This window comes from Pygoscelis adeliae, unplaced genomic scaffold, assembly GCF_000699105.1.
Source record: "Pygoscelis adeliae isolate BGI_AS28 unplaced genomic scaffold, ASM69910v1 Scaffold127, whole genome shotgun sequence".
Taxonomy (NCBI): domain Eukaryota; kingdom Metazoa; phylum Chordata; class Aves; order Sphenisciformes; family Spheniscidae; genus Pygoscelis; species Pygoscelis adeliae.
The window spans coordinates 4786994-4803686 of record NW_008825208.1 but is presented as its reverse complement, the minus strand read 5'-3'; the positions used below and the strand labels follow the sequence as shown (position 1 = coordinate 4803686).

General features: G+C 37.8%; 1 protein-coding gene across 3 annotated transcripts in view; it reads right to left on the bottom strand.

The window, feature by feature from the left end:
• Positions 1-6938: 6938 nt before the first annotated feature.
• ELAVL2 (ELAV like neuron-specific RNA binding protein 2) overlaps positions 6939-16693 on the bottom strand; it is a 59201-nt gene continuing 49446 nt past the window's right edge. The window contains exons 3-6 of one of the 3 annotated variants that reach the window (XM_009328953.1): positions 15019-15172; positions 12281-12506; positions 8686-8724; positions 6939-8266 (exon numbers count right to left, since the gene is read on the bottom strand). In XM_009328953.1, the coding sequence (XP_009327228.1) occupies positions 7882-8266; positions 8686-8724; positions 12281-12506; positions 15019-15172 (804 nt within the window). In that variant the 3' untranslated portion in view covers positions 6939-7881. The remainder of the gene's footprint in view (positions 8267-8685; positions 8725-12280; positions 12507-15018; positions 15173-16693) is intronic. The other 2 variants (XM_009328952.1, XM_009328955.1) reach the window with 2 other exon arrangements.

The window sequence follows — 16693 nt, the reverse complement described above, 5'->3', positions numbered from 1 at the left end:
GCCCAAACCCACACAAAATCCCAAATGAGCTTCCAGTCCAAAAACCTGCTGGTACCTGTTACCATGACTACTGCTGGATTCTGCCAAATAGCTTTGAATTCACAAGTTTACCCAACTCTTCAAGGCCCCTTCTGCTGAAGGGATACTTGACACCAGCTAGACTTACCAGAATTTGAGGAATATTTTGTGACGTCTGTCACAATACTGCCATAATACTGAAGAACGTCTCATCTTTAGGAACCATCTAAGAAGAAAACACTGTCAAACAGCAGCAAACATGGGCTCATAACACCTTGACAAGACTCCCTGAAATCATATACCATGTATTCCCTGAATTAGACCTCATAAGGTTTGTTTACAGTGCAAAGTTTATAGAAGTAAAAGATTAAGAACTAGAAAATGGTATAAGATGATCTCAGCCTTAGTACCCTGAAGTAAAACAAAAACATTCCCACCTGGAATATTTTACAAAACTGATCTTCATCAATGGAAGAAAGTACCTGCTAGTTCTCAGACAAGAAGCAAAAGAAAGGCTTTGCGGCAGCACCTTCAGGAACTTTACATAGTTGGAGAAGTACCAACTTTTTCCAAGAAAACTGAGTTTGCCTTTAAGTGCCTAGTATAGACCAATTCCTTCATTGTCCTATAGAAATTCTCATCTAGAACTGCTCCTAAGGAAAAATGCCTGTGTGGAACAGAGAGCAAAGTAAGTTATTTTGATACATCTAATAATTACTTCAAATTCCATTATGAGGAAGGAAATTTGGTCAACTCTTCATTTCCTTTTATAGGTAATAGCTACAGAATTTTATTGTGAACAAATGCTTAAAGCAGGGGCTCCCAAAGTCTCTTCAAAGATTTACCATGACCAGGTGAAATCCTCAAGAAATATACAGCACTTCACAGGTGGCAATTCAGTCAACCAAAGAGGAAGTTCACTTCTAATTTATTTTATTAGAATTTTATTAGAAGTTCACTTCCAATTTTTTAGTTTACTTTTTTCTGCTCTCCATGCTTTGTATAGATTTCACAGAATCCCACTGTCAACTGACAGAACTGCTGAAATTTGGTATCACAATTTGAAAGCTCCTTTTCAGGCTTCTGCTGCCTTTGCTTTTAATTTTTTCACATCCTTTTTTGCTTTGCTTCTGCTTTTCTGGAGAAGCTATTTTGGTAGTAGGAAATGAAATACCTATTTTCCCAGAGAAAGCAAGAACAAGCCAAAGGACTAAAGAGGGTAATCTTTGAAACAAGAGAAGTCTCGATGAGCCTCAGACATAACCTGAATTTTCAACAACATTAACTTTCCTTTCTGGCCCAGACTTGACCCTTTTGGTGTTCCGTCCTCTCTTCCCCCAGTTGTTCTGAGGGATGGCCATATAAATTCCTAAGGCATCAGCTTCAGGGTTATGGCAAATATTGTTAAGCTATCTAGATCGTGGAAGGCCCTGTTTTCAATCAGGAAAGTAAGCAGTAGCATCCAGGAATGAGTTCTCACTAGAAAGTAAGTTGTTAATCAGCTGTGGATCAGTTTATGTAAGTCCTGTACAGGCAACCTAATGGAATGAATTTGAAGATTACTTTTGCCCTTTCTGGTCTTCCCTGAAGTCTGTAAAACACAGCCTATGTTCTTGTTCTTAAGCTTTTCCTCTGTTACTTGCACAAATCTATTTGCGTGGCTTGGATGCACAATGAATGGGTTGGTTAATAACAGATCAGAGAAGTGGGATGGGGCACAACACACATCATGTGGCTGTTGAGTGTTAGCACAATGAACAGGAATCTGAGGAAGCCTAAACTCAGTTTACTAAATATTTTGCCTATACAAAAAAAGCCCACCATCAGTGGGCATCATTTATAGCAAGCATTAGAGTTACTTTCAAAATTCAGATTTATACTAAGGCTGAGATGGTGGCAATAAAAATGGATACTGCAGCTGTTTGCAATGAATATGCAACATACCACTTCAAGTAATTCAACCAGAAAGTCTCTGGGGTCATAACTTCTCAGAAAACATGAACTGTTGAACAGGGAAGACAGGCAGTTTCAAGTGAAGGGTACAACGGAACTGTTTTGGATCCATCAGAATAATGCCAATGTTAATCAAGGACAGAAAAACTAAAGTCTGCCACCACGCTTTTGCTTGTTGCACTTCGTATCATGACACAAAGCACAGATAGCAGTAGGAAAGCAGTGTTTCACTTTGAGCTATCTCCACCTTCCTTCTTACAGAACAGGCTGCTACAGAATACCTTTCCTTTCTAAAAGTTAATACTAAACTTTTCAGACAGGTAGACATCAAGAAGCAGTGGACTAGCTTTCAGGGCTATTTAATTTTTTATTAGAGAATATTGTCCTTTGTAAGTGTCAGCAAATAGCCCTGTTGTATCAGCAGCTGGGTGACCTGCAGAAGCTTTTATCAGCAGAACATTCATGTAAACACTTGACACTAAGAACATCCTTGCACTCAAAGCAACATACATGTGCTGTACTAAGCAAGGGTCCTACTGCAAAAATGAAAATAATTTAGTGAGAGTTACTTCCAATTAAAATTCAGCTTTTATGTTCTTATAAAGTATGCAGTGTTTATGATCAATATTCTGCCAGCAGTTGTAGCAACTTTCCTTGCAGTATTACAGAGTCACTAAAAATGTCATATTGACTTAAATTCACTTATGTATAGGAGTCACATGATATAGTACATAAAGTAAGAAATCAGATGTTTTATTAACTTTCTGCAGTTATGCTTAGTTTTTATAGTGGCCTTACAAGTATAAAAAAATCAGTAAGTTTTCCTTGTTCCCGTTTATGTCTCAGAGCAGAATGTTGGTCAAAACCAGAAAACAGGAGGGTAGTTACAAGACAAGACAGTAATGCACCAGACTTGATAGCATAAAGTTAGGCAACCTCTTAACCCACTGAAGTCACTCGTATGTTGCTTTGAAGGTACCTGAAAGTTTACATTGCTTCCTCATTTTTTGTCATAGTTACTAAAAGTGAGGGCAACAAGTCAAGCTTTTCAGATTAAAACTGCTCTTCACCCCAGAGGTAGACATTCCACATGTTACCAAAGTGTACCTGCTCCATCTCCTCCCACCAAAAGACCCAATCTCTCCCCCAGCTTTGTTTTAAGCTGCTTGGCCCAGATGACCTCTGATGTGCTAGCACATCTGCTGGCCCAAAGCATTAGTCATCATAGCAGTAGTTTTGTAGACAGGTGCCTCTACAGCAAATTTTAATTAGGAAAATTTCAGTGTAAAAATAGGTGCATTCTTCTCGGTTTTGAGATGCATGCATTGAAATGTTGAAGTCCGAATGCCACAACTGGGCAAAGCCCAACATAAAAGAAGGTGCAAGCAGAGTTGGATGAACAGTGCTGACAGGGATGAAATAGCACAACCCCAGGCCATTATTTTACCCATGATGGAATATATCTCAAAATTGTGTTCATTTCTGTTACAGTAAAAAACTGAGATACTGTCTGCTAGTCATAAAATAAAGCTATACATTTTTTGATAGCGAGTCCTAACTAGTTGCTGCTTTTCAAGGTTTAACTTAAGTCACCATTCCTATACCTTTAGTCACCTTCATGCAGTGACAATACAAAGGGAAATAGATTTTAAACATCAGTCAGGCCTGCTCAGCAGTACAGGTAAGAGTATCCCAGACTTACTAGTACTCGATGACCTCTGGGTGTTACGCAACGAATACACACCATGTACGACCCCGACAGACAGCCATCTGCTTTAAAAAAACACACCTTTTTCATTCACACTAAGAAAATGCTCTCTTGCCAAAGGAAGGCTCTTCTAGATGCAGGTGGGAAGTTCACCTGTCACAGTTGATTTCATCACATGCATCCTTCACAGAAGCAGCCACAGAAGCCTCAAGCATGTTTCTGCAGTAATGAAGCCCTTCCACAAGTGCCCCAGCCAACACTCATGAACCCCAATTACAGCTCACCCTCCACCACGGTCATGCTTCCACAGCTTGTCTTATTTACCACTGTTAGTCCCACACAGATGCTTATAGACATTCCTGGAACTCTTTTATTTAGGTACAAAAGGAATAGTCCTCCTCCACCATATCGCATGAAGTAGTTTCATATTTTCTTACTATATTAAAGTTTTATGATAAAGCTAAAGAAGAAAAGTACTACCTCTGTATAAATTTGCATCGGGTTCCCTTACTCATGAGTTCTGACTACCCAGAGGTGCTCAGCTACGTATAATCAAATCTGTATTTTTCAGCACTGACCTTTCCTCTGGGAAATGGCACTTAACTGAATTTTTAGTGTTGCTCCTTGACTGCCTGCTTATCTGCAGCTAACCCTCAAAATATAAGCAGTTTTGATTTTAAACTGAAGGCAATTACATAAACACATTTTGTCTTAATTTCCATATAACAGAATAATTCAACCATGGCTAGTTACACTGTACTCAAACTGGTTAAGTTGAGAACTGAAACTATCCTTCTGTGAAAGAGTACAAGCTGAACACGCAGAGGTCCCTGCTGGAATATGAACTCCAAATATAGCCCCTCATTTGCTGCCAAGCACCATGTCTTGCATCCTTTCATTGCTCCAGCCACCAAAGAACATAACCACATAAAAAGTCATCAGTACACACTATTTCTGTAAGTAAATATAAAGAATCAGTTTGTCAACACTTGTTATGACTGACATCTTGAGGTACTATTATCTACATGTGTTGTCCACAGACTTACGACCTCATCATCCAAGTAAACTCAACTCCATCACACTGTAGTGATGGGAGATGCTCCACACCACAACACATGCTACAAGGTTTTGTATCAAAAAAAAAAATCTCACAGTGAAGATGTAGAAGAGAAGGCGAAAAAAAACCAGTTAAGAATAAAAGCTATACTGCATAAGCCACTTTTGGAATTGTATTCTCACTGGTAGAAATTCACTCTCATTCATTTGAGCAAAGCAAATTAATTTAGGAGTATATGTACTTTAAAAGGGCAAGAGACAGTTGACTATTTTTAAAGAATTTCAAGAGATGGAAGGGAAAAGGACAGCAAACTAAGCTTAACTGAATATCCACTCATTTAATGGAGCCCAGAAATAAATGCAGTAATTAAAAGCAAATGGGCATTGCAATAAAGAGTAAGTCCTTCCTCCTCCTCTGTATTTATCCTAACATACTAGGGCATTAGCTTAGTTACACTGAGTAGCAGTCTGCTAGACAGACAGCAAATTAATTTTTACTGAATGTGTCTAATGACCGTCATTTATTATATTAGCCTAAGTATTGAGTGGTTCATATAAAACCAAAGTGAAAAGATTCAACACTAATTCTAACATAACAGAACCGGTACACAGCTCCACTGTCTTACCTCCTTGTTGGTAACTAGGATCCTAAGCTAAGTTAAAAGGAGCTCAAGAGCTTTGTGGAAACCTTTCACTCAGACTGCTTACCCATTAAAGCAGAGGACAACATGGTAAAGGACCTGCTCATGACACCATTTTCCCTTCAACTTTGTTTATTGATGTACTGAACATGAAAAAGTACAAAGGATCCAAACACAAAAGAAAACATGTACAACCTCTTAAATACTCAACAGAATATATTTTCTATTCCAACAGATGTGAATTAAGTCATACTATACAACTTCAAATAAATACCAGCCTTATATTTTACTAAGTGCTCTGATAAACACTGTAAAGTGAAGCCCAATTTACATGCCTTCTCATCAATGCCGTTAGTTGCTACAGTAGTATAGGAAAGAAGCATGTAGCTACTGTTTTCCCCACATTGGAAAGTTTGTGATTTCTATAGTATATACAATTTTTAACGCAGAGGATTAGCTTTAACAATCTAAATGCACCTAAGAATGAGGAAGTGCTCAGGAAGCCAATTGATTTTTGAATAGCATTGAGTGGGTCAGCATGAAAACTCGCTTACTCACTTTAGCACGCGCTTCACAGTATATGTACTGTACTATACTGAAAAATTTATAACTACAATTTAAAAGAATAAGAACCAAAAGCAACTGCAAAGATAGTGTACAACTATGTTATGCATAGAACATTGCTTTTTCTAAGGGGAAGCATATGAGCATCTCAGTTTATACAAAAAGCAGGACGTAATTACATAGTTGTCAGTGCATCCTGGTGAAGGCATCAAACCCTCAGCTTTTTTTTTAAAAATTTAATTATAAGCTAGATGCTAATCAGAAAATATTCTGTATTTTTTTTTCTTAAACTTCTTCAATACATGGTAAAGACTTTTTCTATTTCCCCAAATAGTGATTTAAGCATCATACAAAGTTAAATTTCAATAGCATACAGGTATTTATGGTTTTTGTATGAAAAATGTAAGGAAATTTGTTCAAAACCTATGATTATACTTGTTTTTTACCACAAACATATTTATAAACAAAAATGTAGCATCACCATAAACAGCTGAAGCTAGACTATCTACAGACAAAAATAGCAACAGATCTGATGCACTGTAAATTCAAGTCCTCAGGACAACAAAAATGAATAAGCAGACCTCAAGTAACAATGTTAATGCCATTTACAAAGAAAAAACTCATACAAAAACATTCAAAATTGAACATCACTTGGCATGTAACTTAAAAAATAAACTAAAATCAAAATTAGCTGAAAGGTTCATAACTCAAGGTCTTATTTACATTACACAAAGCTCAGGTGTTAGCCTTGAACATAACTTTCAAAATACCTCCAAATATACCCAACTCAGGCCACTTCTGCCGATTTGCTACTGCGCAAACCATGCTCAATGTCTTTTCTTAAGACAAAACAATTCTTCAAACAATAGCAAGTACATCACTAAACACCATGAGCTCTATCTGAAGGGAATTCTTTAGGAAGAACAGATTTTTTTTCCCCCATCTCTCAGTATTTTAAGTTTCCTGCTTGCTCTTATATTCTTTTTTTAAATTTTCATTTGTTTCAAAATCACAAATTAATGTGAGCCACCTATCACTTAATAACCAGGATGATCAAAGACTCCACTGATGATTACAAAAATGAAACCAACAGTGCATCCCATTGACTCTACTTCTTAATACAAAGGTCTCAAAAGTATTTCTACATCATAAATCTTTCTAAATTTTCCCCAACAATTGCAAATTTCCTGGTAAGTTTTAAAAGCTCACTAGGTGTCATATGAAGAGATTTCTCAAAGTATTCAAGTCAAAATATTTGTTCCAGGACCAGTAAAAAGTTTCTCCAAATTTTTTTTTTTTTTTATAAAAATAGATGCTTTTTTAAACCCACATCAAAGAGGCTCTTATCTCTTTGGCAAGGTACTGCTTTACGAAAAGTTCTCCAGTATTCTTACAATAAGCTTTTATAATGTGTTCCCATTCCCCAACCCAAATGATAATTATAAAATAAATACTGCTTATAACTTTATAAATAAAATGTAAACTTCAAATACTTTTCTTGAACAACAAAACAGCAATGCATTAAAATGTAAATTAAACACAAGGCAAATCAAGAAATAACATAAAAACAACTTAAAAAGTATAACACAAAGCCTCAATATTTACTCATAGGTTAAAGGCAGTCATGTAAAAAGAAAAAACTTCTTCCCTTAGCTGAAACATTTTAAAAGGTTCACCTTCTTCAAAGAAGGCAATAGAATATGCATTGTGACAGGTAAAAACCCTGTACCTCTTGTCAATATTCAAACACAAAAGATATTTAAGAAGTTTTAATTCAAATATTAGCAATAAAAAATCTCACATATTCTTAGGATGCTAAGTAGTCATTTTATCCCCATTTCCACACTGGCATACAACAAAGGCATTTACTAATGCATAAAGCTTCTTGTAAATTGCCTTTGTTGTATAGTTTTCATGTATTAATGCACTGAGAATAACTTGTTAGGCTTTGTGCGTTTTGTTTGTTTTGAAGGAGACCTGCAATACTCTGTCCCCGAGGCGGTATCCATTCAGGCTGGCTATTGCCATAGCTGCCTCATCATAGTTTGTCATAGTCACAAATCCAAAACCTTTGCACTTGTTGGTGTTAAAGTCACGGATGACCTTCACATTGGTTACTGCTCCGAAGGGTCCAAACATTTGCCAGAGGATACTCTCATCAGCATCAGGGGCCAAGTTGTACACAAAAATGCACCATCCAGTTCCTGCATGTCCAGGGATATTAATTCCGGCCAAACTGGTCATTCCATCAATGGTCATTGGAGGAAACCTACTAAAGAATGGGGGAAACAAAATAGAATCATAAAGTAGCTGTTCACAGAAAATCCTACCAAAGAAATTTCAAAATAAAAACGAAAGTGATACAGGGCTTTTCACAGCATGAACATGTTGGCCAGACTAATAAGGTAACATCGCAAATATCCCCCCCCCGCCCCAACCGCACAAATACTACATGCAATACTATACACAAGTTGGGGAACAGTGCTAGGTCTGTCTGAAATGAATTAACATAGATAAACAAAGAAAAGCATGCTATAAAACCAGTGAGGATTAGTAAGTCATTTGAAACAGGAATTCCATGGAACTGCTACAGAAGGTTTGTCTCATGCACAATGCACCAAAATGAACAATTTCAGCTGAAGTCTCAACATGCAAAAATCCAACATAAGTCTTACTGAAAAAGTAAGAGTACGCAAAATACTTAACAATAATCTGGTTATTATGAACCTAATAGTCCTTTATTACCTCTTTACTCCATAAGCCATGTTGAGCAGATTGTCCAACCTGCAAAATATTTAACAAAGTGTTCAGTCTTCAGACTTTTCCACCCTTTAATCTTAAGGAAACTTGGTAAATTACTGCCATATCCCTTGCACTGTACAGAACCTCATGCAAAGTTAAAGTATCACCACTGAAAGAACTGTGGCACCTTATTACACCTCATACAGCTAGTGAATACAAAATAGATGTTCTTGTGTAGTATCCACAACCATAAATAGTTCAGTTCAGAAAGAACACCACTACCACAAGTTTAGCCTAAGTCAAATACTGTTAGCATAAAGTTACAGTCAGTGACCACCTCAGTGAAATTTTCCAGATTACTAACTTCTTTTGGATGAAGACTTTACTGATGCTTCTGATAGTTTGCTGACATGAATACCCAGTAAGACGCAGGGTTTTGGAGCAGTAACAAATGTTAGAACGTGAACTGCAAAAAAGATTTTTTGTTTTCCTACTCTTTTCCAGAATAAAGTGTTTTTAGAATACACACACATACATATTAGACTGTAAGCTTTCTCCATGTATTTCTTCCCTCACCTTCCCCCAAGCTGCTAAACTGTAGTATTCAACCACAATTCTAAACCCTTTGGAACTACCTAGCCAATACCCGGAACATGCAGTGCCTACCAATGCTATTAATCTTATTCCTGAAGTCCCTTAAAGTGCTTCTCTAAGAAAATTTCTGCCTTAAAGAAGTTCTGGTTTCTTCCTGGCAAAGTCCAGACATGTGAAGAGAAAGTCTTGTTAAAGGTTCTCTTCAGGACTCCACAAAATATGAGCTTAGGTAAAAAAAGGTACACTTGATTTAGTTTTTAGCTTACAGCTACCTTACAGATCTGTACCTTACTGTAATTTCTCTCCAGTAATCAGCTATAGGATTTAAGAACCAGTACTGGTATACAGAATCCAAACAGAAGTGCTGCAGTAGTGTAACTACACTTGTGCACAAAAAACCCAAAGAAAAAAATATCTGGTCTTGTTTGCAGCTAAGTAAAGGTCTCAAACTACAGAGCATTATGATTCTGCAGTGAGCAGGGTTTGCAGGATGTACTGACAAGAAAGCCACTGAACCCCTAAAAGGGCAGAAAAGAGGAAATTAAAAAATGGCTGACTACTATCAGTAGACTTAGTGCAGATGACAGAGGTCTACTGTCATTAACATTTTGGGGGTGGAGAGGAAGGTGAAGAGTTCCAGAAACACCACCACTTACAGGTCCTTGCTGTAGAGCAGTCGGCTGAGGACTTCATACAGTAATGGTATCACCGTAACAGTTTTCATCAGTTACCTGGATGACTTAAAAATATTCTGGAAAAATTCTCAGGGGTATTCACTGGACAGGTTTTAAAGATGCTTTAAGTTACACATCCTACAGAAACTGAAGAACAATTATATACAGCTGCTTTTGAAAGTCCAGCTCAAGATTTTTCTTAGTAAGACAAAAAGAAGCATTGTAGTGATCCTATTGTTCTTCACTACTAAAGTTTATGCCATCTGTTTTCAGGCCTCTGTCAACCGTTAACAGAGACAGGGCAACTGCATCAGGTAATCCTGTCTGAAATATCAACAGCTAAGATTTCTTGCATGTGAAAGACATGAAAGATCTACGTAGTCAGCAACAGAGCTGGAATGCTGCAACAACAGCAAAGCAAAGACCTAAAAAACCAAATAAGACAGATTTCCCTTACAAAAATTTAAAATTGGGCAAGGCTGTCTCTTTTACAGAAGCCCGAAGGCCTTCCCCAAAAAATTATGAAAAAAAAAAATCTAATTTTGTCTGCAACACCAGTTTACCTTTTGACCAGTCAGTTCAACCTTGTTCTTCCTTCCACATTGATGAAAGTGAGAAAGATTTTACTCTCCCTCCTATTCACTACAGACTTGGTACCTACTCAGTGCTTTTTGTTACCATTACACTTTTAAGTGGAGCAAATCACAGTATCTCTTATGGATGCTTCAGGCATCACTTTACACTTAGTTATCTCAGGAAAAAAAAACCAAAAAACTTTCCAGTGAAATTTAAAAGGACATTCATAAAAATACACTTCCTTTTAAACAAAAATAAATCACAAACAATCCAATTTTTAAGGTTCAAAGCCTAATGTTGCAGGACAGGGGTAGTCTATTGAAATTACTTAACTGCAAAGAACTTCTGGAGATTTTTCTTTGGATAGGACCTAAAGTTGGCGAATTTTTACAAATCATGATAGATCTACCTGGAGTATCAGTTAAATACAGATGCAATCCCAGCCAGTATCAGAGTAATACCAAACACAGCCGAGTATCTGGGAACAAGTGCACTCAGAAGAACTCAGAGTCAGCAGGCCAGACTGGCCAGAATACGTTGAATGCTGTAACACACAGGCTGTACAACAGCTCCCTCATGATCTTATGTCATATAATACACTTGGGTCCATCCTGCAAGTGCAACTTCTGCCCCTATGCTGCTCAGCCTATGGAACAATGGCAAGCCTACTTTTATTCAATATTCAGGGAATAAAAGGGTTAAAGTGTGCTAAGAAATGGTAAGAAAATCCACCAAATAATGAATAAAATTGGTTAACCCTTCCCTTAGGGCAGAAAGCCTACTCTAGTGCTGACCTTCACACCTGTGAGACACTTGCAGCACATAAGGCTGAAAAGCTGAAGAAAAGAAGAATGCAGAAGTTCTGCCAGAAGTGCAGTCCATAAACTCTGGATGTTCAGCCTAAAAGCGAGGGTAGCCAATGCAGAGCTTTTGAAGTTTGGTATATTCTCTTTAAAGCAAACTGCCAGCTGATTTTATTTCTTGAAAAATAAAATAGAAACTGTTTGAGTACATTACTGTTTAACGCATTCCAGTCACATAGCCCAGGGGCAGAGGGTGGGAAGAAACTATTAAAATCACTGAAAGAAATCCGAGGTACTTATGAATGTAGATAATACAATATTTGTTTCACTTTGTTCTCGCCATCTGTCCTTTTCAATACACTAAATATCACAGGGAACTGTACGGCTGTAGCTTCAGCATGATGGGAACATATATCCGCAAATACACATGCAGAAAATGTTTGAATAATCTTCATTACAGAAGTTTGTAGTAAGAGAAGACAAAGAAGTGTGGCACATAGAATTTAGACAACTGACTAGGAAAACAACCTGAAAGCCAGAATGGGGAAGAGGAGGCTGGCTGTGACATGCCATATGGCTAAGAAGAAAATTGAATTGCCTAGGTCAATGTTAACTGAACCAACTTGCACATTAATCAACAATAATCTAGGAAATTAAAAATAACCTTTAAAAAGGGATTTTTTTAGTGACTGTGTAGAAGAAAAAGTTGTCATCCCAGTTTAACTCTAATTAAGTAGGTTTATTAGATACTGCAATGCTATCAATAGGATGGAATGCTTTTTTGCTTTTAGCTGTATTGTAGGAGCATAGCTGAGGTTCAACTTTTTCATGTGTTTCCTTCACACACAGAAATCATACAAGCAGGGAAGGGAAAGAATGGAGGGAAACAAACAGGCCCATGGGAACATGTGGCTTCCAGCACAGTTGCACACAAGTATGTATTTGACTTACCTAAAACGTTGAGCCTGCTGAGCTAGAGGTGCTGGATACCTTCTGTTTGGAGAATGGTACAGCTGGGAAAGGATGGCCTGATTGGTTTTTTGGCTTGGATTGTTAGCAAACTTTACAGTGATGGGCTCTGTGGCACCTGGAGGTTTCTGGCCATTCAAGCCCTTGATAGCTTCTTCTGCTTCAATTCGTTTGTCAAACCGGATGAACCCCACGCCCCTTGATACCCCTGCACAGGGTGATGGAAGCATACAGGAATTAATTCAGATACTCTGGAATATTAGAGGTTAACATTTGATTTTCATAGACCATTGCTATGTTAATGGCTAATTGCTATGAACACATGATAATTTTGAGCTGCTTAGAACCGAGCTTTTGCTCCAAGAAGTAAGACTTTTCTATTGTAATTTTTTTTTTTTTTTAACTGAGATAAGAGACATTGTGTAAAAAGCTTGGAAAGTTGAGGGAAAACATAGTGGAGCAAACTTAAACATAGTGAGCCAAAGGGTAATCCTGAAACAGCAATTTTGGCAGGGGATGGAGGTGAACCCAGAACCAGCTGCACTGTAACCTCCATTCAGTTCATGCTACTCTGCAGTATCTAAATTCATAGAAATTCTGTAAATAGCTTAGTCATCTGCTCCCTAGCAGCAAGAAATGGCTTATGCTCTCCTGCAGCACCCCTTGAAGTTCCCTGGGGAGCAAATATGCTGAGAGGACAAAGAATGGCGCGCAGGTTCTAGATTGCAGTAATGGGAATTACGGCCCTGTTTTAACAGTCCATGGTTACCTTTAAGTAAAAGATTCAGTTTCAGCATACCACCATACTTTTGTACGTGTTATTTTTGAAGGAAACTTTTCTTGGGCCATAGATTCTTCCTTGGTATAGAAAAGTCAAAGACAACATGCAAGGGGATCAGAAGTGTTTATGGAAGGTCTTAGAACATGCACCTCAAAAGTCTACACTGTGGCTTAAATATAAACACACTGAGTGTCAATACTTGAACCAATTAACATTAAAGCTACTACAGCCAACACTAGTTAGTTGCATGCTTTGTTGTATTCCTAAATCCATTTAGAGGCCCCTTATATTTTGATTCATGAATAAACAGACAAGTTAAACACTTGTCCTCACTTGAGAAAGGCATTAACAACAATAAATGTATTCTGTTCATAAACAATGAAAATTTAAACCATCGAAGTGACAATGAGCAGATGTAAGAAATCTTGAGGCAAATGTTACAGCTTCAACTTTGCATTTTTCATCTGTCAGTTTGTGTCACAACCTTATTATTCATACTATTTTGAGTCCACCTCTTCCAAATTACTAAGAAGGAGGGAAGAAAGCTTAAACCTGAACAACAGCCTATGCCAGGGAACTACTGTGCACATACTAGGCTTTATGAGTACTTAGAATTACAGTACACATTTAAAAGTTTAGTTACATTTACTTATTTGGCCTATTTGTCAAATCCCACCATTTCCATGCATGAATATACAGGAACATACTGTAAACAGCTATTTATTGCACAAAGACTGGAAATTTGACCTGCAAATCTGCTGCTTCTACAAGTCACTATTTGGTCTTTAGCTTTCCTTTCCCTGCCTCTCTACACTCTCATCAATTCACACTATTAAAACACTTTGTAAGTATTATGTGTCAATATTGAGATTTCTGTTAACATAATGGAATTGCGAAGTAGTACATATGAGGTTCTCTACAGGTCAGCCAAATGTCAAACACTGGCATGCACAATCCGTTCAAAGACCATTTGAAAACATTATGACCTCCTACAGCTGAAAGCTGTTTGTCACCCATGATGACATGTGACTTTGAAAAGGTACAGCTATAAAAAAATAATCTAATCTAGTTTATTATTCAGGGAATCATTATGCAACTAAATGAATTCTTCCACCCCACACCCCTAGTTTTTTGCAAAGATGAGAATTTGGAGAGCCCTGCTCCTTTGTATTTTGCTTTGCACACTCAATACTTCTGTCATGTGCTTGGCATTTCATTTGATTGCTTATTTCTGGAACAGGCAAGCTGGAAGCAGGTGAGGCAGCAAATCATAAAGCTCCTCAAGATCAGCCATTTGAGCCAGTAAAAACACATGCATTACTGTCCAAGGCTGAAGAGTAACCACAGTGTCACTGACACCCACTCACTGGTTAAGACACATACTGTAACAACGCAACTAACCTGCTAGAGCTTAGTTCCTTAAGGCACTGCTAAGCACAGAACTTATCTGCTCCCGAGGAACTCAAAGTTCATGTTCTTTAGTGTGCCCGAAGTTAATGAGGCAACCTTGAAAACAGTCTTAACAGCAATTACCAGTCTAGGTCTTTTGTAATCCTAGCCTCAGAGAACCAGCTGTGCATTTCTGCATAAAATTTTATTTTTATTAAAAAAGTGTTTAATAGCATTTCATAAGGTGCATAGAAACTATTTTCATGCAGCAGCCTGGAAAGGAAGATTATAGCAGCTGTAAATTTATTACAAGCCACAAAGCAGGCTTCAAACCTGCATCTTGAGGTGGACATGACTCAAGCTGGCTCAGTACACTCCACAATCTATTTCTGTCCATGCATATTTATGAACAATTCCAGCAGAAAATTGCATTTTCTGGCCTACATACACCTTTCATACATTCTAGAGACAAGACTATTATACTGAAAGGTGAAATATTTCTTAAACTGGCAGTCCAAAAATGAGAGGAAGTGCAAAACTGCCTACTTACCAGTGACTTGGTCAACCAAAATACGAGAAGTAATAATGCGTCCGTATTGGGAAAAGAGCTGTTCCAGTTCTTTCTGGGTCATTGTTTTTGGAAGTCCACTAACATACAAATTTGCATCTCTGATAGAAGCCGAACTTGGTCGTGCATAGGAAACCTTAGGGAAAAAAGTAAAAAACCTAGAAATCAAACACTAAAACTAGCTGAAATAGGACAGTGTCATTTGTTCTGAGACATTGAAATGTTTTTAAGGGCAGCCAGAAAAGTTACCTTGCAAAGCCAGTTAAATTTTTTTTTTTTTTGGTGCTGGCTTCTGTGGAAACACTGAAGGAATGCAACATAGACCACAGCAGAGGCTGACTACATGAACGTATGTATAACTTAAGGAGTACTTTCAAATAAAGGAGAAAAGCTAGTTACACACTCCAGCAAGCCTTGGTGGAGGAAAAAAAAGTGTTCTCAGTTAGCTTAGTATAAGATTAAAAAGACAAATTTAAGAAGATCCAAGAATGTTTTCCTTTTAATTATCATTAAAAAGCATTAAAAAGTACAAGGAATAGAGATTTCGCTTTGCTATCTAGGTCAAAAACACAGGAAGACAGTCCAAAGCACTGAGAAGTTTGCAAGTGTTTTGTCAAGTGCTGTGCCCTTTGTACATGTGTTGAGCTTGCCATCAAATGACAATCACTCACGATGTCAAGATAAACTCTGCTACATCAATTTTATAGCCCTAAGAATGAATGGCAGAAGTAGGAATGCAACTTGCATTTCAGCTATTCAGCAGCTTACCAATTTCTGCAACACAGAAGTCTTACAACCAAACACCAAGTAACAGTGAGCTTCTCAGGTTCTTTTGGACAGAAGTTTTACCTGCTGCCTCCAAGTGGCAGTCAAATATTTTATTAAGATTATCAATTAGATTCTTCAACCCTTAGACACACGCTACAGAAAAAGCATGTTGAAGAGTTCAGTACCTCCCACTGAAGTCTGTACAAGTGGTTTATCCTTATTACAGGAAAGATTAGAACAGAACATCCATGCTTGTGGAACAGGACAGGACAAAATACTTCATTTGGGGTTTTCACTGTACAAAATGTAAAGGTAAAAAGAAGCCTCAAGGAGTGGTCAGATTTATGTCCTTTCCTTCCCTTCCTGCAATGCAGGATGAGCCAACTCTGGGCAACTGGAACTCTGTAGTGTATCTTTTGCCTAATCCTTTGACATTTATTTTCAAATCCACCCCCCTGTCTCATTTCCATGCAGATCAGCAGACTCTTAAGACTCCTGTGGAAGCAAATGAAAAGAGGCAATTGAGATAGGGCACTCTGGAGACTGAACAAGCAGTACCCTGAACACTGCTGTGATCGTTCGACATTCTACCCAGAGGCTTTGTGTAAGGTATCTTCCAAAGCTGGCTGAACAGGGCTGACCTACAAAACTTGTAGCTGTCCAAAATAACACACTATCCAACACAGAGCCCTGTGAGCCACAGTGCCTTGCTCTTTTAATGCGAGAGCCACACACAAGAGCTAAAGACCTATGTTCAAAGTGCTTGTCTTCCATCTCCCACACAGGCAGCTGGGAATAACCTCAGCCTTTTCTCCTAATTTACTTTTTTTGTGAAGATGTGCAAATTTCATCATAATAGAAAAGCTGGCAGTGTCCAGTTTTACAGCAG